The following is a 25,247-nucleotide window of genomic DNA, read 5'->3' as shown; positions in this document are numbered from 1 at the left end:
GGGGCGGTGAAAGGGAGCTGTTCCTGAGACACTGGCGCTTAATGAAGCTCTGGAGTTCCTTTTTTTTTTTTTTTGTCATTATTATTATTATTTTAAGTAAGGCCCGTCCCCGGACGCCTCGGCTCGCCTTGAACAATGAGGGCCCAGGGGTCCCAGCGTCCCCCTGCGGCCCCGGCGCCAGGAGGCCCCCGAGGCTGGCTTCTGAGGGAGCCCGGGAACGCTGCTGAAATGTGGAGGGGACAGATAAGGTGGTGGTGCCACAGCGAGACCCTCTGCCACCGGCCCGCAGGGAAATGTGCTGCTATTAGGAGGAAGATGAGGAAGATTAGCCGCTTTTGTGCTCAGTTCCTCCTCGTCCTCCCTTTCTCCCACCGCTTTTCTTTCTTTTATTGGGATGCTGCTGCTGGAAAATTTAAAGTGAATTTAAACAAAAAAAAAAAAAAAAGTAAATTTTTCCAAGTTGACTGTAAACTTTGACTTGATTTCTTTGTTTTTTCTGTGTTCAGTTACCGGAATTTTCTGGAATAACGAGGCTCAGCGAAAAACGCAGTGATCACTTGCAAAGCCATCGTGTGGAACAAAGGTTCTGTCCTCCAGTCTCGATGGACATCATGGAACTGCTAGCAGCCTAGTAGACGCTCGCCTATGAACCAGAAGACCCAGGTTCGAACCGCACGTACTACCATCGTGTCCCTGAGAAGGACACATAACCGTGAGTGTCTCCAGGGGGGGAATGTCCCTGTCACTACTGACTGTAAGTCACTCTGGATAAGGGCGTCTGGTAAATGCTGCAAATGTAAACATGGGGTCTGCAGGTACCGCAGGATTCGAACCTGCGGCCTTCTGGTAACCAACCAACAAAACCTCCATTATACTGACAAGGGGGTGGAGCCAGATGACGGACGCGTGATAATTTTTTAATAATCTTAATAACTGCAGGTCGGCTGCACGTCGGGTGGTTAGAAAGATTTTAAAATTGAAATCGTGACCGTGGCCCCGCCCCCCCGCTCGGTCCCGGTCCCGAGCGCCGGAAGTTGGCCGCGCGGCGGGCGGAAGTGCGTAGCCGTGTGTCCGACGGCGACGGCGACGGCGACGTGAAGGCGCAGCGGCCGCGGCGGGTGAGTTTTCGGAGCCGCAGCGCGGCCGCGGCGGGTTCCGCGGTTCGCGGTCCGAACGATTGTCGTGTAGGAGCCGAACCGGAAGCGCGTCAGCGCGGCTTTTAAATGAAGGTCGCGGCCGACGCGCGCTGCCTGTTTACCGCGTCGCCGCCGTGTTTATTATGACGGGGACGCGCGCGGCGTGGGGGACAGCGTGGGGGACGGCGCCGTTACGTAACGTCGGTGCAACGCCGTGCCTCAATGTTTTGGTCTTTCGCGGCGGTGACGTCACGCCAACGTGCCGGCGGGGTGGGCGGGGCATCAGAAACACCCATCACTACTGTCACCTCTGGTCAGATTACGAATTATGACAACTGTAAACACCAAGCACGACCAAGCTGATAGAGAGAGAGAGTACGGCGCCGCCACCACAATGGTTTATTTTAAAGAAAATATTCATATTATTTAACAGCATTTCTTTATCAACGTTTTAGTTTTATTCATATTTGTGCTTTTACCGCTGTTGATGGTGTGATGGTGAAACACTGCAGCGCAGCACACAGTGACGTGGTGAAACGTGTCCTCTGTATTTAACCGTCACCCCCAGTGACAGTGGGCACCGTGACAGGCCCCCGGGGAGCAGTGTGTGGGGACGGGACCTCAGCGGCACCTTCTGATTACGGGGGGCCTCTTGCTCACCCGCTAGGCCGCCGCCCCATTTAGTATATTCCGTGGCGGCCGGAGACGTTGGCGTATTTTTGACCGCTTTTCTCTCCGGGCAGCCGGGGCGCGATGGAGGAGCTGGTGCAGGACCTGGTCTCGGCGCTGGACCAGACGTCCGAGCAGGCCAATCTGGAGGAGCTGTGGCGAGAGATGATGCTGAGCCCCCTGCAGCAGCGCCGGCAGGTCCGGCGCCGGCGCGGCCGAAAGCGGCGCTGCGGCTCCGCCCCCCACGCCGCGGAGCACGTCCGGCCCTGCCTGAGCGAGGCGTCGGAGTCCAGCCCCGACGAGCCGGCCGGGAGGGACGGCTACCGCCGGCGCGCCGCCTTTTCCGGCACCTTCAGCGACTCGGACGACGTGGGCGTGGCCTCCGCCGCCCGTCCGTCCTTCAGGACCCGGCAGCACTCCTGGCCCGAATCCGACTCGTTCACGGAAAACGCGCCGGGCCGGCCGCTGCGCCGGCGCCGGAAGGTCAAGCGCGTGACCTCGGACGCGGTGACGGTCAGTCTGCGGCAGAAGCTGCGCGTCTCTGCCGTGCAGCGTGGGGATCATCTTCACCCCCACCACCGTCTCCTTCACCACCACCACCACCAGCGCTCGTCCCACAAGCAGCGCCTGTCCCGGCTGAAGAAGACGTCCGGGGGCTGGGGGGACGCGGGCGGGGCCCCTGGAGTCTCCGGGACCAGGATGCTGCGCGAGGAGTGCTGGAAGGACCGGGTCCTGCGGCGGGCGACGGAGAAGCAGGAGGCCTCTGACGAGAACATGTCCGAGTGGTAACGCACCGTGTACCGGCTTACCCCGTTATCCATAGGAACGTCGCTCACCATGTTTCACCGCCACGACTACGTGACCTCGGTTCTGGGATCATTCTGACAATATTCACATTAAAACGGGCCATGTTGTTACTCTATTTTACTTTACTTCTTTACTTTACTTCTTTAATTTACTTCGTTACGTTACTTCTTTATTTTATTTTACCTTACTTTGCTTTACTTTACTTCTTTACTTTACTTCATTTTACTTCTTTACTTTATTTTACTTTACTTTTATCCAAAGCGACTTACAAGAGGACACCAGCAATTCTCATTCGGTTTCTATAGATTTTGAGGTACAAAACCGAGAGCCCCGATAATAGAACATGCAGGGAATTGTTACATTTACATTTACGGCATTTACCAGACGTCCTTATTCAGAGCGACTTACAGTCAGTAGTTACAGGGACAGTCCCCCCCCGGAGACACTCAGGGTTAAGTGTCTTGCTCAGGGACATGATGGTAGTAAGTGGGATTTGAACCTGGGTCTTCTGGTTCACAGGCGAGTGTGTTACCCACTAGGCTACTACCACCCCATCCCAACTGTTAAGAACTAGACGAGGTTTTTATTCTTGTGTGTGTGTGTGTGTGTGTGTGTGTGTGGGGGTGTTAGATTTGTCAGTTCCTTCTTAAAGGTGGTATTAGTCTCGGCTAGTCGAATGGAGCAGGACGAGTTGTCCCACCAGCCAGGGACAACGAAGGAGAACAGACTCGATTGGGACCGGAGACCCCGTGAAGAGGGGATTTCCAGTCTGGTTTGACCGTATGACTGTTGACCTCTCGCTCGTGACTGGGATACGTGCAACGCGGTCCATCGTGGCGCGGCCTCAGAAAGAACGTCCCGCCGTTCGTAATCTGAATATCATCTCGGACCGCTAGTGCCGATGGAGCCGGGTTAATACAGCGACAGGACGAAGCCGCCGCACGTACAACGCGCGTTGCCGGGCTTGATTAGCATAACGAAGCGCTCCTCCGTGGCGTACGGCTGATTCTGGGGGTGTGTCGGCGTCGCCGTGTGGCTTTAGCCTCGCGTTGTAAAAGTCAGGGGCGTAAGTACCGCCTGACAGAGGCCATTAACCAAGGCGGCATTTAAAATGATATACACGCCGCGCCGTAATCTCTTTGTCAATATTAAATGCGGCCGCATCTCGACGTGAATCACGCCCGTGCCCGGCCGGCCCATCGGACTGGTATTAAAAATTAACGATATTACACACCTGCAGTCGTCCCGCTTAGGCGCCCCTGTTGCCGTGGTAATCAGCCGGTAGAGATCTTTGATGCTTGTTGCCTCCGGGCGGCGGGGAAGCTCATTACGTTGTGCTTGAGAAATATTGTTACAAATAAGGCGCTCCGAGCCGAATCGATGGCCGGGGAAATGAAGTCGAGCTCCACTTCGGGTAATTAACCCCCCCCACCCGTGCCAGTGACATTGTCCCCATGAACGAAGGAACTTTCTGGAACGTTCCGGGCCTGGAACCCGCCAGATGGTGCTACGTTTCTGGAGTGGCCATGTCATAAATATTCAGTTTGAGGGTAAAGGTTGCAGTGACAACGTCATTTAAATCTGTCAGAATAATAAAGTTATACATGAAAAAGAACCAATATAAAGTTTGATCATCGTGAGACAAAATATCTTCATCCACGGACCTTTATGACGTGACGGAAATTATGTTAAATGCTGGTCATTTGATGCCAATATATTTTGTTATGATATATTTCGTGTAAAATCAAGACTAAATATGGATTATGATTGAACTAAAATGTCCTTGTTTAATCACGTTATTATTAGTTTGCATTATTTCAGTTTCTTGTGACCCCACAGATGACGCCGTTTTTCTCAATTCATGTTCGCAGGAAGTTTTCTGTACAGACTAAAATAGTCATGGATAATTCTGACTAAAATAAGACTAAAATCGACTTAAACGTGACGTGACTAAGACTAATAAAATCTACAGCTTGACGTGAAGACTCGACTAAAACTAAAATTAAGGCAGGCCATCGAGAACAAGTGTAGATGCCAATCATCCCATGCAAATGCATGCAAATCATCGTGGTCACATGGTACCCACATGGTGCCTCTCACCCAATGGAATATTCCCAATAGCCCAGACACATTACTGGAGAGTAAAAATTCCACCACGCTGTATATTTCTGCCGGTGTCTTTGTTCAATGCGCACCAGTGTTTAACATTTACAGCATTTACCAGACGTCCTTATCCAGAGCCACTTACAATCAGTAGTGACAGGGACAGTCTCCCCCTGGAACAACATATGGTTAAGTGTCTTGCTCAGGGACACAATGGTAAGTGGGATTCGAACCCGGGTCTTCTGGTGTTACTGGAAGGTGTTACCCACTAGGCTACTACCACCCCATAAAGCAGCTGAGCGGCGGAGTTACCGGCCCACCGCTTCCCCTCCGACGCCGCAGCCGATGGTCCCGTTATCTGCCCGGCGCGCCTATAAGGCCAGCCGCGGGGCGTCGTCCGGGGCGACCAGTAATGGGGTGACAGAGGGCTTTACATCTTCTGCTTTAATTTGTGCTGACCCGGCGCGGCCCCTCAGCGGTGCTTGTTTTCTTACTTTATGGAAGAATCAATACGGCTCCTGACAGAAAACAGCTCCAGAGCAGAAATAAATGGGGGGGGGGGGGGGGGCGCCGTGGCGCCGTCCATCATTTCTCACTTACACTTACACCGCCGCGCAGCGCAGCGCCCCCGCTGCCGTAACCATCCTTTTAGTCATTTACATTTTTCGCTCGCCGAACGGTTTTTCACTTTTGGGATTCTGAGGTTTTCATTGCGCTGAAAAAAAAAAAAAAAAAAAAAGTGCAAAAATGAATTCTCCGCGATTTAAGTGTTGCATCCGAGCAAAGTTGGCGCGTCATTTACACACGTTCCATGCCTGTGTGCTTACTTGGTCGGAGTTTTGCTGGGAGCCTCCGCCCACGTTGGTCTGGATTTTGAATATTCGCCTGATAATGGTGTTAATGGCCCCCCTATTGCGGTCGGTATCAAGCTCAGTTTTTACTGGTCACTTAATGCAGGTTCGGAGCTCTGATCTCCTCTGACCTTTTGTTCCAGTCTCTGTGTGAACATAGAGATGATTTGATGTTTATATATTTAATTTTATTTATATATATATATATATATATATATATATATATATATATATATTTTTTTTTTTTTTTTTTTTTTTTTTTTTAACGTTTGGTGTGATTTGTTGACGCTGGACAGGACCTCTCCTCCAGCTGCCATCTCCGCGGAACATCTGAAATCACACAACCCCTCCCCTCCGCTTCTCCCGGTCCCACGGCGTCAACCTTCTGAAAGGCCGCAGCCTGAAGGTCGCGGCTCGTGCCCTGAAGAAATGGCCACGCGGCCGAGCCGGGCTCCAGCTGGGCTCCGCATCCTTCATTAGGCCCGGGTCCGCTGGCAGGGAGGCCACCTGGTGCCCGTCCTGTCCCGAGCAGCGGTGGCTCTCGTCACCTGTGGGTACGCGCCGGGCGCGGGGGACCCCCCGCCCTCGGATTCGGGGGGGACTGTGCGAAGAGTTGCGGCAGGCGAGCGTATTCCAAAAGTTTCGTTGCGGCGAAATCTCCGAGACTAATCCAATTACGCCTGCCCAGGGAGTCTGGAATAACCTTTTAATCGGGCGCGGATTTGGGACGCCGGGGCCTGTTATCGGCGCCTTTCTTCTGAAAGTGGGAACGAGCTCCCGGCCCGGCCCCGCGGCTCCCGGGAGCGCCGGATTATTTCCTAATGATTAGTCTTTGTCTCAGAAGTGTGTTTTTGGCCTCGCCCCTCCAGAGTGTTTGTAGACAATGAGGCGGCGTTGCCGAACAGATTAGCTCGGCCGAGTGGAGAGGGCGAGCGGGCGAGCGAGAAGAAAGGCGCTCGGCCTGCTGGGAGAAGCGCGGCTTGCTTTGGTTTGCCTGAACATAGCCTGTGGTCGCGGTGTAATTGAATGCCACCGTGGTGGTGGTGGAGACGCAGAGTCTAAAGGTGACTTACTTTGGTCAAGGTCGATGGTGGGAGAAGGTCAGTAAAGGTGACCTTCTCAGACAGGACCACCCAGTATAATATTGACAGTGGAGCCAGGTCTCGAACGGTGGAACGATGGAGGAAACTCCTTTACAATTACAGCATTTACCAGACGTCCTCATCCAGAGCGACTTACAATCAGTCCCCCCTGGAGACACTCAGGGTTAAGTGTCTTGCTCAGGGACACAGTGGTAGTAGGTGGGGTTTGAACCTGGGTCTTCTGGTTCATAGGCGCTAGGCTACTGCCACTCCTTTAGTCCTCAGTAGGGGCGTTGAAATGAATCTCATAACCGATGCGTCGCCATGCAGACGTGATGCAGTGCAGAACATAATCAATTATTTCTTAATGATGTTGGCTGGTAGAACAGTTCTAGTTAAAAAGCAGCGCCTGTGGCATCCTGACCTGTTCCTGGAGACGTTCTCCATTAGTACTTGTTAGGGGCCAGTTTGGTCGGAGAACCAGACCCAACCCACTTCAGTCCGTGGAGGGTATTTCGGAGTGTGTGAGTGAGTGACTGAGAACCATAGCTGGAGATGTTCTCCACTCCTACATACTCCATTAATACTTGTTATGGGGCCAGTTTGGTTGGAGAACCAGACCCAACCCACTTCAGTCCGTGGAGGGTATTTCGGCGTGTGTGGTACCGCCAGGTTTCTCATGACGGAGAACCGTAGCTGGAGATGTTCTCCACTCCTACATTCTCCATTAATACTTGTTATGGGGCCAGTTTGGTTGGAGAACCAGACCCAACCCACTGCAGTCTGTGGAGGGTATTTCGGCGTGTGTGGTACCGCCAGGTTTCTCATGACGGAGAACCGTAGCTGGAGATGTTCTCCACTCCTACATACTCCATTAATACTTGTTATGGGGCCAGTTTGGTTGGAGAACCAGACCCAACCCACTTCAGTCCGTGGAGGGTATTTCGGCGTGTGTGGTACTGCCAGGTTTCTCATGACGGAGAACCGTAGCTGGAGATGTTCTCTTCTCCTACATTCTCTATTAGTCCTTGTTAGGGGGCCAGTTTGGTTGGAGAACCAGACCCAACCCACTGCAGTCTGTGGAGGGTATTTCGGCGTGTGTGGTACCGCCAGGTTTCTCATGACGGAGAACCGTAGCTGGAGATGTTCTCCACTCCTACATACTCCATTAATACTTGTTATGGGGCCAGTTTGGTTGGAGAACCAGACCCAACCCACTTTTCGGAGCCAGGTTTCTCATGATTGAGAACCGTAGCTGGAGATGTTCTGTCTGAACAGAATTGGTCGTGAGACCCTCACATCCAAGGACCGTCGGCGCTCCTGTAACTTCTCCAGAACAAGGTCACCTGAGACATCGAGAGCGGCGTTCCCGCACACGCCGAGAAAAATCGAGTCTTCAATAATGCATGGCATTAATTAGGCAGCACTTAATGGAAACAGTTTCATATTGGCAGAGGGACTCTCCCGGCGACATCGCATTACGCCTCTAATACGGTTTAATAGTTAATGTCCGGCTCCAATTAATTGTTTATACTGTACCTATTATTCTTTTTCAAACGGCGTTTACGTGCGGGGAACTTCAGAGAAACTTCGCACGTAGACCTGTGGCGAAGGCGCGTTTGATTAACGCCATTTTCGTTTCATATCGTTCGCGGTTTTTATTTTATTTACTGAATGAGCAGAAATAGGCAAAAAAAAAAAAAAAACACTCTCGCCTATGAACCAGAAGACCCGGGTTCAAACCCCACTTACTACCATCATGTCCCTGAGCAAGACACTTAACCCTGAGTGTCTCCAGGGGGGACTGTCCCTGTAACTACTGATTGTAAGTCACTCAGGATAAGGACGTCTGGTAAATGCTGTAAATGGATGGATATTACGGTATTATAATACGGTTCTGCTTTTTTAATCCTCGCACTTTTTTTACCGGTCTTGAACCGGTCCACGGTGCTTCGTTACATCCGTCTCGTTAACGAATCGGACCTTCTCCGTGCCGTGGGTTGGCGAAAGTGTAAAAAAAACGGCGTAATTGCGTCTTGCCCTTGCTGGATGCTCGCAGGAGCTCAGAACGTTCTGGATGCACGACCTCCCGTCCAGAAGTGGTGGGGCGGCTGGGGAGCGGGTGAGGAGGTGTGGTGCCCCCGCCCCGTCCCCCGGGACCCCCCGCCCCCCCCCCACACATCTGTTTCCTTGGGTCGTACGAGTCCGAGAGACGTTTGGCACGCCATCTGGCAGGAGAGCGTGGCACCGCGGGCCGGTCGGCGCCCGTCCCGCGTCAGCAGCCTTGCATCGGCGCCCGTCCTGACTCCGCAAACTCCGCCGTCCAAGGTCAGCGGCCGTCCAAGGTTTCTACGGCCCCGCCCTCTGGTCCCGGCTTTTATTCCCAGGCCGGGGCTCTCCCCTCATTCCTGGGGGGGGTCGCGCCGAGGCCTGGCGCCGGAGACAGATGCACGGGCCGCTCGGACCAGATGCCGGCCCGTCCTCGGGCCTCGTCCACGCCCGGCGGAAAGGGAGGGAAAGTCTGCCGCGTCCCCGGCGTCCTCGGCCAGAAGATTAGATTGGAGCCGACAGTGGCGGATATTGAATTAGATCGCGCACGTCGCTCAGCACGTCCCCCGTCCCCTCCGTTCGCCTTCGTCTTTTCTGTCGTTCCTCGATCTCGGACCGCGCATTAATGTCCCGGCGCTTGGGACATTGACCCCGACCCCCGACCCCTTGACCCCCCCCTGAAATGCGCGTCTGTGTTGTTGCAGCGAGACCAGCAGCGTGTGCAGCAGCGACCCCGGACTCTTCACCAACGACGAGGGACGGCAAGGTAACCAGGACACGCGTCTCCCGCACACGTTAACACCGCCGGGGTAAAAAGGGGCGGCGGTGACGTCACGCCGGCTCGCCGGGCGCCCAGGCGGCGCTAATAAGAGGTTGTCGTGTCGCGCTAATGAGCGCCGACGGCTCCGCTAATCTGATTAGCCGCGATTTAACAGTTGTCACTACACCTTGACTGTGAGCGGCATGGCCCCGGCGTCCCGGTGACTGACAGGTCTGCGGGGATCAGCGGGGGACCGGGTCCAGTCGATGGAAGGACGTGTCCTGCTTAATTAATCCGAGGCCCCGATCACACGGACACACTAATCCCATAGATCGGAAAACCTACTGATGTGCCGGACCTGTTTACCGTAGCACCGGGGCTATAAAACCCAAGTTGTGTACTGGTGTTTAGAACGTTGAGAACGTCACGTGCTCCGTTGCGTGCCGGTCGCAGGTGACGATGAACAGAGCGACTGGTTTGTGGAGGGAGAGTGCGGGCCGGCCGTCGGCCTCCAGAACCTCCTACCGGGCCGCGACCCGGACGCCCCGCCCCGGCCGGACGGACCGGACAGAGAGAAGCAGCGCCTGCCCACGTTCCTCCAGCCCGCCAGGCCCGGTCCGAGGGGTGAGTCCGTCCCGCGTCCACGAGAAACCACCATAACCGTCATTCTGCCTCTGATTTTTACGGTAAAAATGACAACTTTGTTTCTTTAGTCCGCATACGTGACGCCAAAACCGCTGCAGCAGCGGATTGCGGGACGCTGCGTCATGTGACAGGTTGCCACGCCCGCCTGAACCGGCTGCCGGGCGTGGCTGCGCGCTGCATTCGGAAGGGCAGGAGGAGGCTCCCTGGCAAGGTGAACTTTGACCTTTGTGCCGGCAGAGCTGCAGAATGCAGAGCTTGCGTGTTGACCTCTTGACGCTTTCAGGACACCGGCGCGGCGGTGCCTGCCGACAGGACGAGGCGGTTCCAGGACTCTTACCAGAAGACGTAAGGCCGCCGCCATTCCGTCACGTGATGAGGGGATGAGGGGAAAAAGCGTTTTTGATTTGTGGAAAGTGCCCGTTTTTCATTGTCCCGCCTTGCCTTTCCCGCCGCAGTTGTTGGCTTCCTCCCGTCGGCAAGCGGGGCCGCAGCCAGGTACTCGTCCATCTTCACGTTCTCCTTGTTACGTAGGCGAGGGGATCATGGTGCTTCACCGGCTCGGCGTCAGTTTTGTTTTTCTTCTTTTCTTCCCTCTTTCAGTTCAGCCCTCTGTGTCCTCTGGCCGTCTACCCTGTGGACGTGGTTCCAGATGGGTCCTGCCGACGGTGTTCGTCTTCGGCATGCAGAAGCAGGCAGGGACACTTTTCTCTTCTTTCTCTCACGTACATTCGCTCCTGTCTAAAGGAAGTCGGTGCGTCCGTAGTCAAGATAAAAGCACAGATCCAGACTGCATTGCTGCATTTGTACTGCATTTCAAACGAAACCGCATGTCCCCGTCTTCCCCCCGGACCAGTTTAAACATGCACTTGTCCGGTCACCTGAAATGTCCGGTTTTGCGTTTTATTTTGTTTTTTTAGGTACGTCCACGTGTATCCGCATCTGAAATGCAAGTTGAATCACGTGGAACGTGGGTCAGTTACCGTCGACGGAGGTATATGTCCCCGCGTTTTCTCAGATTCGTTCAGTGAAGTGATTGTCACATGTGATACACAGCAGCAGAGCACACGGTGCACACAGTGAAACGTGTCCTCTGCATTTAACCCATCACCCTTGGTGAGCAGTGGGCGGCCATGATAGGGGCCCGGGGAGCAGTGTGTGGGGACGGTGCTTTGCTCGGTGGCACCTTGGCGGGTCGGGATTCGAACCGGCAACCTTCTGATTACGGGGCCGCTTCCTTAACCGCTAGGCCCCCCCCCCTTCACACGTTGCCAAGACACCAGCCTCGCCGCTCGCGGATGCTCGTCTTCTTCGTCTGATCCGTAAAAGCAGCTTCAATCTCCTCTAGAATTCACTTCCATGCGGGATTCTCGCAAAAATGACTTCTGTAAGATTTCTGTTGGCGCACGTGCGTCCGTTTATTTATTTTAACATTAATCAGAAGAAATCAGGACGGGACAAATGGCAGCCGCCTCGTCACCTTGTCACCCTGTCACCTCGACGCAAGGGGAATGAATATTGCCCTAATTCCAGCCGTTTGTCAGAAGCCCGCCTCTAACAGACTGAGATGAAGCCGATTATTCGAGGTATCAAAAGATTTTGTTCGTGTCCCCGGGGGGTCTCGGCAATCTCAATATATTGACCGGCCATTTTTTTTTTTTTTAACCCCGTGCCCCCACGGTGAGCGGCAGGAGCGGCGCTCACTTGCACATCAAGCGTTTATGGGGCGCGGCGAGAGCGCGGGACGTCTCCCGGGAGGTCCCAGCTCGAGCCGCACCGGCCGGGACGTTAGATGTTCCGCGCAGGTCAGCAGCGAGTAAGGACGCGAGCGCGCGCGGGTACGCCACCTCCGTCAGATCCCTCTCGGAGGCGGAGCCGGGCCGATCACATTCGCCCCTGGTCTGCGTCCCACTTCAGGGGCTTATCTACCCTGCATCCCTAATTTTCCCGCGTCTCTGGGGCCGTTTCAGAGGGGGGCGCCGTAGAGCGCTGCATCCATGAAGGGGCCGCCGTTTCAGGACGTCCTCTTTCTTCTTCCACCTGAAAGGTTCCGTCAGATTGCGGTTTAAAGTGCTGTGAATACTAATTTCTGGCTATTAAAAGGCCCTTGTCTCCCCGCCTCGCTCTCATTTGAATGACGGACCCCGGGGACGGCCTCTTAATTCCTTTGTAGGGGAATTCAAGACCCTCTTTTTCTTCACAACGAATAAATCATACTCGCAAATGAACAACGGGACGGGAGGGACGGGCGTGTGCCGCGTGTTCCGCTGGACGCCTGGAATCAGGCCCTGGAGGGGACAGAATTCATACAGTGTACCAGAAAATCTCACTTGTCCACCAGCCGGCAAAGGTGTGGACCCCGGCCCGTCCCCCAGTGTCCCAGGACGGCCTCAAGTGTGCGTGACCATTATATAACTTTAAATAATAAACGTACCAAAACTGGGAAGTAATACTGAAACTAAAGTGAAATTAATGACGTTATGTTGCTTTTTATCTGTTTATTTTATTTTATTCCCCTCCAAATACCGCCGTGGCGATGACCTTTGACCTTCTCCGCCACCATTTTTCCGCAGTAACTGGTGATATGTGAACACAACTACGTCACCTCAGTAATCGGCCCGGACAATAAAACGATTTAATCCACGTTCTGTATGAAATGGTGCCGCGCCGAGTGGCCGGTGCGGCGGAGTCTTTCTCGCCAGCGGCAACATCCGCAGTACGCCTTATTAATATTAATACGCCGCCTATCACTCACTCTGTTTCGGCGCCGGCGGTCGGTTTAAGTTATTTATGGCCGTAATGCCGCACAAATAAGCGCGCAGCTCTGTGGCGTTGCGATGCAGCGGCGCGTCCCGCCCACGCCGGACCGCCCGTCCCCGCGCCGCACCGCTTCATCTATCGGCTTTACTTATTTCTAAATGACACCCCCCAGCCCCGGCTGATAAATCATAGCAGCAGGCCACGCCCACGTCCCCGCGCGCCGCTTTCATCGGCAGATCTCGGTGTCAGCGGTTAGTATATTGGTGTGAGTGGCCTATTGATTATTGATTTGCGGCCATTGATTGGGCTCCCAGGGGCCCGTAATCCTTTCTGATTCATTTGAATGCCCCTATTCATCCTGAGATCCTCGGGGCCTTCGCCGAACCGGGGGTCCTAATGAAAATAGATGGAGCCTTCGGCGGCGGGCCGGGTGCCACGCACGCGCCGACTTATGCTGTTTAATTGATCCATCTGCTTTCGGGAGCGGCCTCCCGAATTGCAGTTGACCCCCTGTGACATCATTGCCAACGTCCCGCCCCCGAGCTGTGTTTTTACGCCCTTCCCGGTGCCTGGCGCAGCCAGGCTCTGGGGCCCTTCTAGAACTTTCCCAGTAGACATCGCCCCGGATTGACTGACTGACTGAACCCGGAACTGTAACTATTAAAGCTGCTAGTGTCGCGGCTGGGGTCTAAAATGCAATATTTCACAGACGAAAACGGCGCAAACGGAACCTTCGCACCACCTTGAAATAGACCAGCAATTAAACCCTGCAGACGCGCACACACACACACACACACACGCGGCGTGCTGTAGGATACGGAGAATAAAGTGAGAGTGAAGACGTCCAGAGCCGCCCGTCCCCTGTGACGGGCCCGGCGAGGCTCTAACCCTTTTTTACCTTTAATACCGGCGGGGGCGGGTGGAATAATGTGGTGTTTAAGCGGCGATCGATTTTGGAATTAAAAAGTTAGTTTGCAAAGATTTACTGTGGGGAGTTCAATGCCTGAGCTCTTTATCAGCGCCGCAAATGGCTGGTTATGTGCTGTCCGACAGCGCTGCGATTGAGCGATCGATAGGCGCATGATTTACTAACTGGGCTACAGCTAATCAATAAGTATAAAAGTAAATGAAATATGCATTACGCCGCGTTTTATTAGCAGGGGGAGAAGAATGGCCCGGCCGTTCGTTTTTATGCCTATTGATTATACAGCAGAAGAGACCTTTCTCAAACCGCAGACGCCAACCAGCCGCCACCCACTCCGGCCCCGCCCCTTTCGCGGGGGTTCCACGCGCAGGCCAGAAAAACCGAATGAAATAGTCCAGAATGAGGTCAAACCTACAGACTCCTCCCCCTGGATGCCAGAAATAATTTCACACCAACAAACAGGGTGACTAGTCATTTTAGAACTTGATGTGATGGTCTGTCTGGTCGGTGACCAGAGAACACGCTTCATTCACAGAAATGTTACATAATTCACTTATTGTTGTATTATTATATTATATATGTATTATAGGTACATAATAAGGCTGTTTTACATGTACCTTTAAAGTTCATATAGGAAACGTTGATTTACGGTGTGTTAGAACAGCCAATATATACAGTATTCATATCCATGTTTCACTCGTTGTGATATTGTGCTTAAATCATTTAAGTTAATTTTTTCCTCATTAATGTACACACAGCACACGGTGCACACAGTGAAATTTGTCCTCTGCATTTAACCATCACCCTGAGTGAGCAGTGGGCAGCCATGACAGGCACCCGGGGAGCAGTGTGTGGGGACGGTGCTTTGCTCGGTGGCACTTCAGTGGCACCTCGGCAGATCGGGATTCGATCCGGCAACCTTCTGATTACGGGGCCGCTTCCTTAACCGCTAGGCCACCACTGCCCCGGTGGTGGGGTCCAACTGTGTTTGATTGGACTTGAGTAGGAAAGCCACACCCCTGTCTATATAAGGGGCAGTGGTGGCCTAGCGGTTAAGGAAGCTCCCCGTAATCAGAAGGTTGCCGGATCGAATCCCGATCCGCCAAGGTGCCACAAAGCACCGTCCCCACACACTGCTCCCCGGGTGCCTGTCATGGTGCCCACTGCTCACTCAGGGTTATGGTTAAATGCAGAGGACACATTTCACTGTGTGCACCGTGTGTGTATCACGTGACAATCACTTCACTTTATTTACGACCTTCCAACTCAAAATGCACGTCAGAGCAAACGAGAATCATGAGGTCAAAGGAACAGAATTGTGGCAAGGCACAGATCTGGCCACGGTTACAAAAACGTTGTGCTGCAGTTAAGGTTCCTAAGAGCACAGTGGTCTCCATAATCCTTAAATGGAAGATGTTTGGGACGACCAGAACCCTTCCTACAAAGATCATCGTGATGTGAGGAAGTTGTAGAAAGTCAACAATCATTGCAGCCCCCCACCAGTCAGGGCTTTATGGCAGAGTGGCCTGACGGAAGCCTCTTCTCAGGTCAAGACACATGAAAGCCCGTGTGAAGTTTGCTAAAAAAAAAAAAAAAAAAAAAAAACACTTGAAGGACTCAAAGATGAGCAATGAGAAAGGTGAGAAATACGATTCTCTGGTCTGATGAGACCAAGATAGAACTTTTTAGCCTTAATTTGAGTGGAGAAAACTAGGCACTGCTCATCACCTGTCCAGTACAGTCCCAACAGCCATCAGTGAAGCATTGTGTGGGGTGTTTTGCAGCCTCAGGGACAGGACGACTGGTTGCAACCGAGGGAAAGATGAATGTGACCAAGTACAGGGACATCCTGGTCTAAAACCTTCTCCAGAGTGCTCAGGACCTCAGACTGGGCCGAAAGTTTACCTTCCAGCAAGACGATGATCCTAAGCACACAGCTAAAATAACGAAGGAGGTGGCCCAGCCATAACCCTGATGTAAACCCAATTGAGCATCTCAGGAGCGACCACCAACATTTACCATCCATCCTGCCAGAACTGGAGAGGATCTGCAAGGAGGAATGGCAGAAAGTCCCCAAATCCTGGTGTGAAAAACCTGTTGCATATTTCCCAAAAATATTCATATCTGTATAAGATCAAAATGGTGTTTCTACTAAATACTGAGCAAAGGCTCTGAATGCTGAGGACCATGTGACATTTCAGTCTTTTGTTTGTTAATAAGTCTGCAAAAATGTCCACAAATCAGTGTTTTTCTGTCAATATTCAATAATGCTGTCTATATGTTAATGAGGAAAAAATGAACTTAAATTATTTTAGCAAATAGCTGTAATATAACAAAGAGTGAAAAATTTACATTAACAGCATTTACCAGACACTCTTATCCAGGGCGCCTTACAGTCAGTAGTTACAGGGACAGTCCCCCCCTCGGGGTTAAGTGTCTTGCTCAGGGACACGATGGTAGTAAGTGGGGTTCGAACCTGGGTCTTCTGGTTCATACCCACTAGGCTAGTACCACCCGTGTGTATATATATATATATATATATATATACACATACACACACACACACACACACGGGGAAGTTGTGGCCTAGCGGTTAAGGAAGCGCCCCCGTAATCAGAAGGTTGCCGGTTCAAATCCCGATCCGCCAAGGTGCCACTGAGGTGCCACTGAGCAAAGCACCGTCCCCACACACTGCTCCCCGGGCGCCTGTCATGGTGCCCACTGCTCACTCAGGGTGATGGGTTAAATGCAGAGGACAAATTTCACTGTGTGCACCGTGTGCTGTGCTGCTGTGTATCACATGTGACAAACACTTAAAAAAAAAAAAGATATTACATGTTTAGGTCCTTTAGGTACGTTTTGGACCTTTTTGTGTGTGTTTTGGACAGAAAATGGTGGCGGTGGGCGGGAACTTGACCTCCACTTCGCACGGCAGTAATCAGGGGCGCAGGGGGGCAGCGTGTGACACGGGGGGTTGTGCACCGAGTGTAATGAGTTTATCTGTAACCGGCGGCGACAGAGACACACGGCCGGCACGCCTCCCTGCTCCTGCTGACCACACACGCACACACGCGCACACGCACACACACACACACGCACGCACACACGCACGCACGCACACACACACGCGCACGCACACACGCACACACGCGCACACGCACGCACACACGCACACACGCACACACGCGCACACGCACATACACACGCACGCACACACGCACGCACACACACACGCGCACGCACACACGCGCACACACACGCACACACACACACACGCACGCACAACTCACACCGCACTCACACACTCACCACAACGCTCCCACGCACACACACACTCACACACACACACAACACACCTCACACACACTCACACCGCACGATCTCCACACTCACACACACACACTCTCACCTCCACACACCACTCACACACACTCACTCTCACACTCACTCACACACACACACACTCACTCACACACCACCACGCTCACTCACACACTCACACACTCTCACACTCACCACACACACTCACACACACACACACACACACTCACACACACACCACTCACTCACACTCTCACTCTCACACACGTCCACACTCTCACACACACTCTCTCACACTCACACACTCTCACACACTCACACCCACCACTCACTCACACCTCACACACTCACACACTCTCACACTCACTCACACACACACACACACACACACTCACACACACTCACTCCACACTCACTCACACACCACTCTCACTCACACACCTCGACACACTCTCACACACCCCACACACACACTCACCACTCCACTCACTCACACACTCTCACTCACACACTCTCACGCCACTCACACACACACACACACACACACTCCCTCACACTCTCCCCCACACACACTCCCTCACACACACTCACACACACACTCACACACTCCCACACACACTCTCACACACTCACACACACCTCACGCACACACCGCACACAGCTCTACCACACACGGCGCACCCACCCACCACACGCGCACACACACACCACGCACACACACACACCGCGCACACACACACACCACACACGCACAGAGAAAACTAATGGTCTTTGATAAAATGCATTAAATGCTGAGAACTAAAGGGACAGGAGGAAAGACGGGATGTCCAGACTGGCCATTCTGTCCCTCGTCACACACGCGCTGCGCCTGCAACCGCTTCCTCGCGTCAGAATCAGGCTGATGTTCTCTGCCGCTCCCCCTCTGCAGACTGACCAACGCGGGGCTGCTGTCCACGGGCGAGGTGAAGAGGAGGAGGAAGACGGCGGCCGGACCCGTCCCCGCCCCAGGTACTGGCTCTGTCTCCGTAGAGAGTCGGTACGACGTGGCCTACACCCTTCAAGCAGCTCTGGGTTTTATTAATAGCGGAATATTAATGTGTTTGAATGTTATGGGATGATTATATGTTATAGGTTACTGTCACATCACCTCATCGGAAAGGGTGGGACGGAAGTAGATTTTGAGTTGGACGTGTCGGGATTTACTCAGGTTCCCTGCTACCGAATCGGGCGGGTGGTGATAATGTTGCGGTCGGTCCGGGGCGGGGCGCCGGGGGTGGGGTTGCGCTGATAGGCCAGCCGCGGTATCGAAAGTGACACCCAGCAGCCGCCCGTCGCCGTGCTCGGCCCAACCCGCCTGCCGCGCCTCATTATCCTGACGGTTCGGGGGCCGGATTGAACTCCGAATTGCTTTCGGCACCTCCCCTGCTCTCCGCCGCTGGTTGTGATGTAAATAAGCCGCCGCCACCGCCGCCGGTTGGTTGATATAGTGCGGGCCGCCGGCCTCTGATGTATATTAATATTGCCACACGCCGCACTGTACCGGGGACCATCACTCATTTGGATAAAGGAGGTGGAATTTAAAAAACAGCCGGAGCTTTGCCGGGGATACAGATTGCATCCATTTATTCGGCTGAGTGATGGAGGGGCCGGGCCACGCCGTCCTTCACCCCGCTTCCCATAAAAAAAAAAAAGACTTGACCTTTGCCCCTCCCCCAACGACCGCACAGCGCCTTCGTCTGCTGGACATTCGTAATGTTCACCGCCGGATGTTCTGAAGCGGCTCGTTTGAAAGGGTGCAGCGGGAGAACGAGGGTCTATCCATACGCCGGCGGCGCTCGCGGCGTTCTCCTGGAGCGCCGCGTCCGTCACCGTTCATCACCCCGCGTTCTGCAGCCGCTACTTACAACCGATTACAGGAGTAATTATCACCACGATGAATAATTCCTGTATTAACAATAAAAATAATAATTGCTTTTTCCCCCCATCAGAGGTTTTTTATTTGCAGCGTGTGCGTTACCAGTTTTTTTTTTTTTACAAAATATATGACTTTTAAACATCATAAACTAAAAGAGACTAAATACGGTTCCTTTGGTTCCTCAGGTCAGGTTTAGGGTTAGAACCTTTTCTCATAATTTATTCATTTACGTGTTAAATTGTTTTCACCGCGGTCCCCACAGAGCTGTGCGTTTGTGTGCATCGTGTCTGTTATCGTGTGTGTGTCTGATATTTTGTGTGTGTTTATTTGATATTTTGTATGTGTGTTTCTCTGTGTGTGTGTTATTGTGTGTGTGTATTTGATTTTTTCTGTGTGTGTGTGTGTGTGTGTTTTATGTGTATCTGATATTTTGGGTTTCTGTGTGTGTGTCTGTTGTGTGTGTGTGTGTGTGTCATTGTGTGTATATCTCTTATTGTGTGTGTGTTTGTCTGTTATTGTGTGTGAGTTATTGTGTGTGTGTGTCTGTTATTGTGTGTGTGTCATTGTGTGTGTGTCTGTTATTGTGTGTGTGTCATTGTGTGTGTGTGTTATTGTGTGTGTGTCTGTTATTGTGTATGTGTGTGTTATTGTGTGTGTGTTATTGTGTGTGTGTGTCATTGTGTGTGTGTGTGTGTTATTGTGTGTGTGTGTGTGTCTGTTATTGTGTGTGTGTGTGTGTGTTATTGTGTGTGTGTGTCTGTTATGTGTGTGTGTGTGTGTGTGTGTGTGTTATTGTGTGTATGTGTGTCTAACGATATCTTTATACATAAAAAAAGCAAATTAGCAAAAATAAAGGCACCTTTTTTAAAAAAAAGAGTTCCCGCATTAATAAGTATATTGCAGTGAAGTGTAAATACGGTGTAAATCTCGTACGCCACCACTCGACCTGTCACTTCTCGTTAAGCCGATAATTATTGATGGTGAAGGATCTGTGGAGCTTTCCGTGTGAACGTTGGTGTAACGTTGGTGTAACGTTTGTTCTCCGTTTTAAGAACCTGCTGATGGTTCTGCTCTCATCTTCCTCTCCACCCCCCCCCCCCCCCCCTCGTTCTCTCTCTCTCTCTCTCTCTCTCTCTTTCCTCCCGTGCGCGGTGACAGATCGCCCACGTGCGAGGGCCCGGTGCCGCTGCCCGGCGTTCCCCCCCCCCTCTCATTAATGCCCGGGCCGGCGCGAGGGGCCATATGGCCGCGCAAGACAAATAACGGCGGCCCTCAGCCATCACTTCTGCTGACAGAAGTGCAGCCCGCCGCACTATTCTGCCCTCGCCGGCTCCCTCTCCTCCGGCGTCCTTCAGAAAGCGGGCGTGGACCCTGGGCGCCGCCCAAATCCATTACCTTTACCGGCTACCTGATCCGGGCCCGGCGCGGTGACGCGGCGAAGGGGCTAATCATTACGTTCCTTCGTTTAAGAATCGGCAGACTCATTACTGTCAATGTGTAATTAGCTGATTAATAAAGCGGGCGCGGCCCGTCCGATGATGGTTTTCCGAGGGCCAGACGTTCATTCCGGTGCTCAGACAGCATCCGCGGGCGTCGGGGTTCTTTAAACCGTTAGATTTGCCGGAAATGGGTTCGTTTGTGAAGAGTGACGTCCCTCAAGGTCGTCTTTTTTTTTTTTTTTTTTTGATCGTATGAACCTGGATCTCCGGAGTGCGGTCGGGTTTAACTACCGCTCCTGGTTAACCATCCTCACCTGGAGGAATATTAATCGACGACCCCCCCCCCCCCCCCCCCCCCCCCCGACTCCGCGACTCCGCCCACCGGACGGGTTCGGAGGGGAAGCCATCCGGAAAGTAATGGGGAGCGGGAGAGTGCTGTCCCGCCTAATCCTCGGAGACAGGACGGGGCCGCGATGTCACTTTCGGTTCCGTCCGCCGAGCTCCGTCTCCGAACGGGGCGGAGCCACCCGAGCGGCCTCCTGCGCCGCCGCTTTGATCTCGCCAGCGTGCTAATCATCCACGTTGCCACGGGCAACCAGCCGTTTAACGTGACGTGTTCTTCTGGTTCCTCCGCAGCTGCCGTCGCCTTCCGGAGGGAGGAGCGTGGCGAGGAGGCGGATGGGGACTGCCCCGGCGTGGAGCCGGCGGGGTCCGGGGCCCCCCGCCCCGGGCCGGGACTTCTGGGGCCTGGGGAGTCGGAAGGAGTATGAGGAGGACTCGGAGGAGAACATCTGGCTCAGAAGATGAGGAGAAAAGTGATATATATATATATATATAATTTATAAGTGGAAGAGTTGTGAGTTTTCCTTGCCGGCCCGGCGTATGCTAATGCAATCAAGCGCCGGCTAATCAGCCGTTAAACAGACGTTTTCTCCTGGAGGAAGGCGGGCCGAGGACCTTCACCCAAGGCAGCTCTTCACTCCAGCCTCTCCTGGCCAACAAGCACGGAGGGGCGGGGCTAGAGCCGGGCGGAAAGCCTCGCCGCCCCGCGCCGGCGGCACACAAAGAGCAGGACTCGCATTAGCATGGATTCGAAGGCGCTCATTAGCACAACAGAGCGGGGCCTGTGTTCTCGCACCCCGGAGCGTCTTCCTCTGTACCCTCCGTATTCAAATGCCCCTCACGTGAACGTTGGGAGGCCGACGCCCCTTTATTTATTCTATTTATTTATCCTGGATTCGGGACGGAGTGCGGTGCTGTGGTGATGGTGATGATGGAATAACTGCGATTCGTCCAGGGGCCTCCTGTCCCATCGGTCTCCTTTTTGGGGGCGTGTCTCGTACAAGTTCATTACAAGTCGACTCGAGGCGGATTTTTTAATACGTTTTCTGCCTTTTTCCTGCACAAATCACTTTCTTTTAAAATGCAAAAATACCCTCGGTGCTTCGCGTTGCGGTTTTCTTTTTCAGGGAAGTGTTCTTGTCCATGTCCCTCGTGCTTGGACATGAATGAACAAGCGAGGGGATCCCACTGACTATTTCATCAACGTTGCATTACGTATCGGCAGGATATGAACGTTTAAACGGATCGTCCGGAGGGGCCGAAAAAAAAGCTTTTGCTTCGGCCCGCGCTGACAGTCCCAAATGGTCCAATAGTCATCTGCTGAAAGAGGCTCGTCCCCGCAGCCAGCTGGCCCCTGTGATGTTGAGGAACTGACAGATAGGGAGGAATGTCCTTATCGCCTTTCGTCGATCACGGGGCCACCCCCTGACTCCCCCCCACCCTCCTGTCATAATTAGTCGTTACCATGGCGACGTCTCCCGCCCTGCTCTTGTAGGGTGAAATGAGTTTTCTGGGGCTGGAAGCGAAACCGGGGATTCCTCGGTCAATCGGCCCGGTCCCGGTTACAGTAGAGGAGTCCAGCGGACTGATGCCTCTCATATTTCATTCCCGGTAAAGATTACCTGTCAGGCCCGGCGGAGATGTATTGATCTGTTTTCCTTTTTTATTTTATTTTTTTCCATCAGCAATCAACTGACAAAGGCACCTAGGAGTCCTGCGAGTGAGTGATGCCCGAAGGTTCCGGCCCTTCCGGCGCCCGCCGACACGGGCAGATCATGCAATCATAATCCTGACGCGAACCTGCAGCCCGCGCGAGCCTGTCCGGCCAGCGGGGTCAGGGGTCACTCCGGAACGAATCTCTGGTTCGTGATTTGTGGCTTCCACCTCGGACGTGTAGTTTAAGAGTCCTCAGGCGTGGCCCCGCTCTCTGGAGCCTTTTTATCATCGTGGTTTTATCGTCTAATTGCACTGTTTCGTCTTACTACATTAAACAGTGGCTTCGCAGAAAAATCACAAAAAACAGGGCAGACGGTACAGATCGGGTACAGACAACGGGGGCTTCTCAATATTCATGTAGTCATGTAAAGAAAAAAATTTGAACACGGTTTAAACAAGTTGTCTGTTTATCAGCGTCCCTTACTATACAAGACTTGTGTATTTCGTATTATTAACATAACAGCTCACTTTTATACATTAAAGGCCAACACAAAAAATCGCTGAACTATAATCTGTATGTATATATATTTAATGGCATTGTTGTAAAAGTACGCATGTATTCATCGTTCAGCGCTGATGTAGATTTGTGATGGGGAACAGCCAGGGTTCCATGAATCGCGACTCAGGTTTCCTCTCCTGTGTCCAGTATATAAAATGCCCCTCGCCTGGGTTGCATAACGAATGAATGTAATTCGTCTCATGGCCATGTAATGCAAGAATATTATTTCTGTAATACAGAATGTGCGTTCTTTTTGGAGACATGATTTCTTGTGAAAATCGTTTTGATGGTGCATGCAGCGGTGAGCCAGATTGCGTGACGTCCATGACACGACTTGAGTGGACGTGATCTTCAATTCTTAATACTGCACTTGATATCGTAGACCAACGTTTAAATGTGAGTACGATAGCGCTGAATAGTAAGTGTGTTCTGTGTTTCATCTCTCGTTGACAAGCGACAGGGGCAGCTATTCCTCCACATGTTCTTTTATTTGCGTGGAGGCATGATTGTGTGCATTGTGAAATCCTCCTGCATCAGCTTGCATTACTGTAAGTATGAAATATTGTCTCTATAATAAATAAAGGAATGTGCGTTTGTGTCGTTTATGGCTGTCCTGAAACCTTTTTAGCGCACTGATGCGTTACGGCAACCGTCTCAATAAAGTCTCTCGATGAGACGCTGGCCACCAAAATCCCACAATATTTCCCAAAATTGGGAGTTTAGTGGTTTTTGGCGGCCTGTCTTCATTTTTCAGACTGAACGTGGCCAGTGCAGCACTTTGCTCTGGAAAACCCTTTATTTTCTATAGCTTGTTAGGGTCAGGCCGTAACGTGGTGGCTTTCAGAGGACCCGTTCAGGCAAGTGCTACGGATTCGGTAGGGACACGCACCGTGGTCCGAGTTGAAATTTGTTGGGACCTTTTACTGTCACGCATCCAATACAGTCGAAGCATTGAAGCGGCCAATGTTGGTCCTCCCCTTTAAAACGCAGACATAAAGTGGGAATGGAGGAAAATCGAATCAGTCTCTTTGAGTGTCCAGCGATGGACAACGCAACATTATCATCCCAACGACACGTATTTTTTGCAGCTGAGGTTTTTTTTTTTTTGGTGCAAACCTTAAGGCGAGCGCATGCCGCGTTCAGTCTGAAAGCGCCTAGTCTAGTCTTTGCGTCAATGTTAGTGTTTTATTAGTCTTATTAGTCTCATTTTAGTCTAGCCAAGTTTCAGTCAACTAAAAATCTGAGCATTTTTGTCTTATTTTAGTCAGAATTATCCACGAATATTTTAGTCTAGTTTTAGTCAATGAAAATTGTATTTGTCTTTTTTTTTTTATTTTTTTTATAAAATTCTATTTAACCCTGTCAATATAGTACAAATACAACATTTTCCTTCAGTCAAACCCATTTCACAGTTAAAACAAGGTTTTATTATATTATTATTACCTTATGGATTCAAGAATACTCAACATCCGTTCCAGTGGCCGTAGTTTTCCCCGTGTTTTTCGATACACGTTCTGTTTTCTTTTCCACTTCGCTGTAAAGAAAATGCAAATGTCACTTCATCTTTCCTTCTCCCTGAAAACCCACCACCAGATATCTATAACCCACCACAAGCATTCTGAAATATTAATAATGCTCAAATGTAAATTGAGGAAGTGACGTCATCACTTCAAAGACATAATCATAATAATAATAATGTAATTAAACAAGCGGAAATAACTATTCGTCTTGTTTTTAAGAGACATTTTACACTAGTTTTTATTTTCTAAACTATACTTTGTCTTGGTTTTTATTCGTCAACAATATTAAATGATATATTTCATTATAGTTATCGTCACATGACCAGCATTTACGTCTGGTCTCATTTCAGTCCCGTCATAAATTTCGTTGACTAAAACAACACTAATTTGGAGGAGATGTGAATGAATCTTCGGTAACCAAACAAAACACCTTGGTGACCGGATGAAATGATTCTTCCCATCGGCCCAGCTGTTATTGCATCCCCTGACTGAGGAGAAGAGGACTCGAACCCTGGCCACCAAAATGGCTCTTAGTAAATTAACACACAGCTTGAACAAAGTGATGTCCTTTAGTTCATATTAATAACACGCTTCTGTTTTCATCGCACGTAATATATGCTAGTTGCACAGATCCTGCTGCCTGCATGTTGGACTCTCCAGAACTCGCCCTCAGTTGTCCGTCTCTGTCCCTCGTCCCCCGCCTCCCTGGGT

At 51.9% G+C, this 25,247-nt stretch overlaps 1 protein-coding gene across 4 annotated transcripts; it reads left to right on the top strand.

The window, feature by feature from the left end:
- The first annotated feature begins 1,026 nt into the window (after positions 1–1,026).
- LOC114789997 (G patch domain-containing protein 2-like) lies at positions 1,027–23,619 on the top strand. Of its 4 annotated transcripts, none has more exons than XM_028979546.1 (10): positions 1,027–1,118; positions 1,880–2,590; positions 9,402–9,463; positions 9,911–10,081; positions 10,171–10,313; positions 10,386–10,447; positions 10,558–10,597; positions 10,703–10,794; positions 18,034–18,113; positions 21,096–23,619. In XM_028979546.1, the coding sequence occupies exons 2-10, from the start codon at positions 1,890–1,892 to the stop codon at positions 21,227–21,229; spliced, it is 1,485 nt and encodes a 494-aa protein (XP_028835379.1). In that variant the 5' UTR covers positions 1,027–1,118; positions 1,880–1,889; the 3' UTR covers positions 21,230–23,619. The 4 variants fall into 4 exon arrangements, with proteins under 4 accessions (XP_028835379.1, XP_028835406.1, XP_028835388.1 ...); XM_028979573.1 differs by lacking the exon at positions 21,096–23,619 and adding an exon at positions 11,020–11,093 and having other exon boundaries at positions 18,034–18,088; XM_028979555.1 differs by lacking the exons at positions 18,034–18,113; positions 21,096–23,619 and adding an exon at positions 15,569–16,176.
- The last annotated feature ends 1,628 nt before the right edge of the window (positions 23,620–25,247 follow it).

This window comes from Denticeps clupeoides, chromosome 1 (assembly GCF_900700375.1).
Source record: "Denticeps clupeoides chromosome 1, fDenClu1.1, whole genome shotgun sequence".
NCBI lineage: Eukaryota > Metazoa > Chordata > Actinopteri > Clupeiformes > Denticipitidae > Denticeps > Denticeps clupeoides.
Note: the sequence above shows the minus strand (reverse complement) of the source record. Positions and strands in the feature narration are given on the sequence as shown.

Coding starts and splice junctions, on each gene's coding strand:
- LOC114789997 (XM_028979546.1), top strand. CDS start 1,890: ATGGAGGAGCTGGTGCAGGACCTGGTCTCGGCGCTGGACCAGACGTCC. Junction 2,591..9,401: donor GACGAGAACATGTCCGAGTG/GTAACGCACCGT, acceptor GTGTTGTTGCAG/CGAGACCAGCAGCGTGTGCA. Junction 10,082..10,170: donor CGCCAGGCCCGGTCCGAGGG/GTGAGTCCGTCC, acceptor TTGTTTCTTTAG/TCCGCATACGTGACGCCAAA.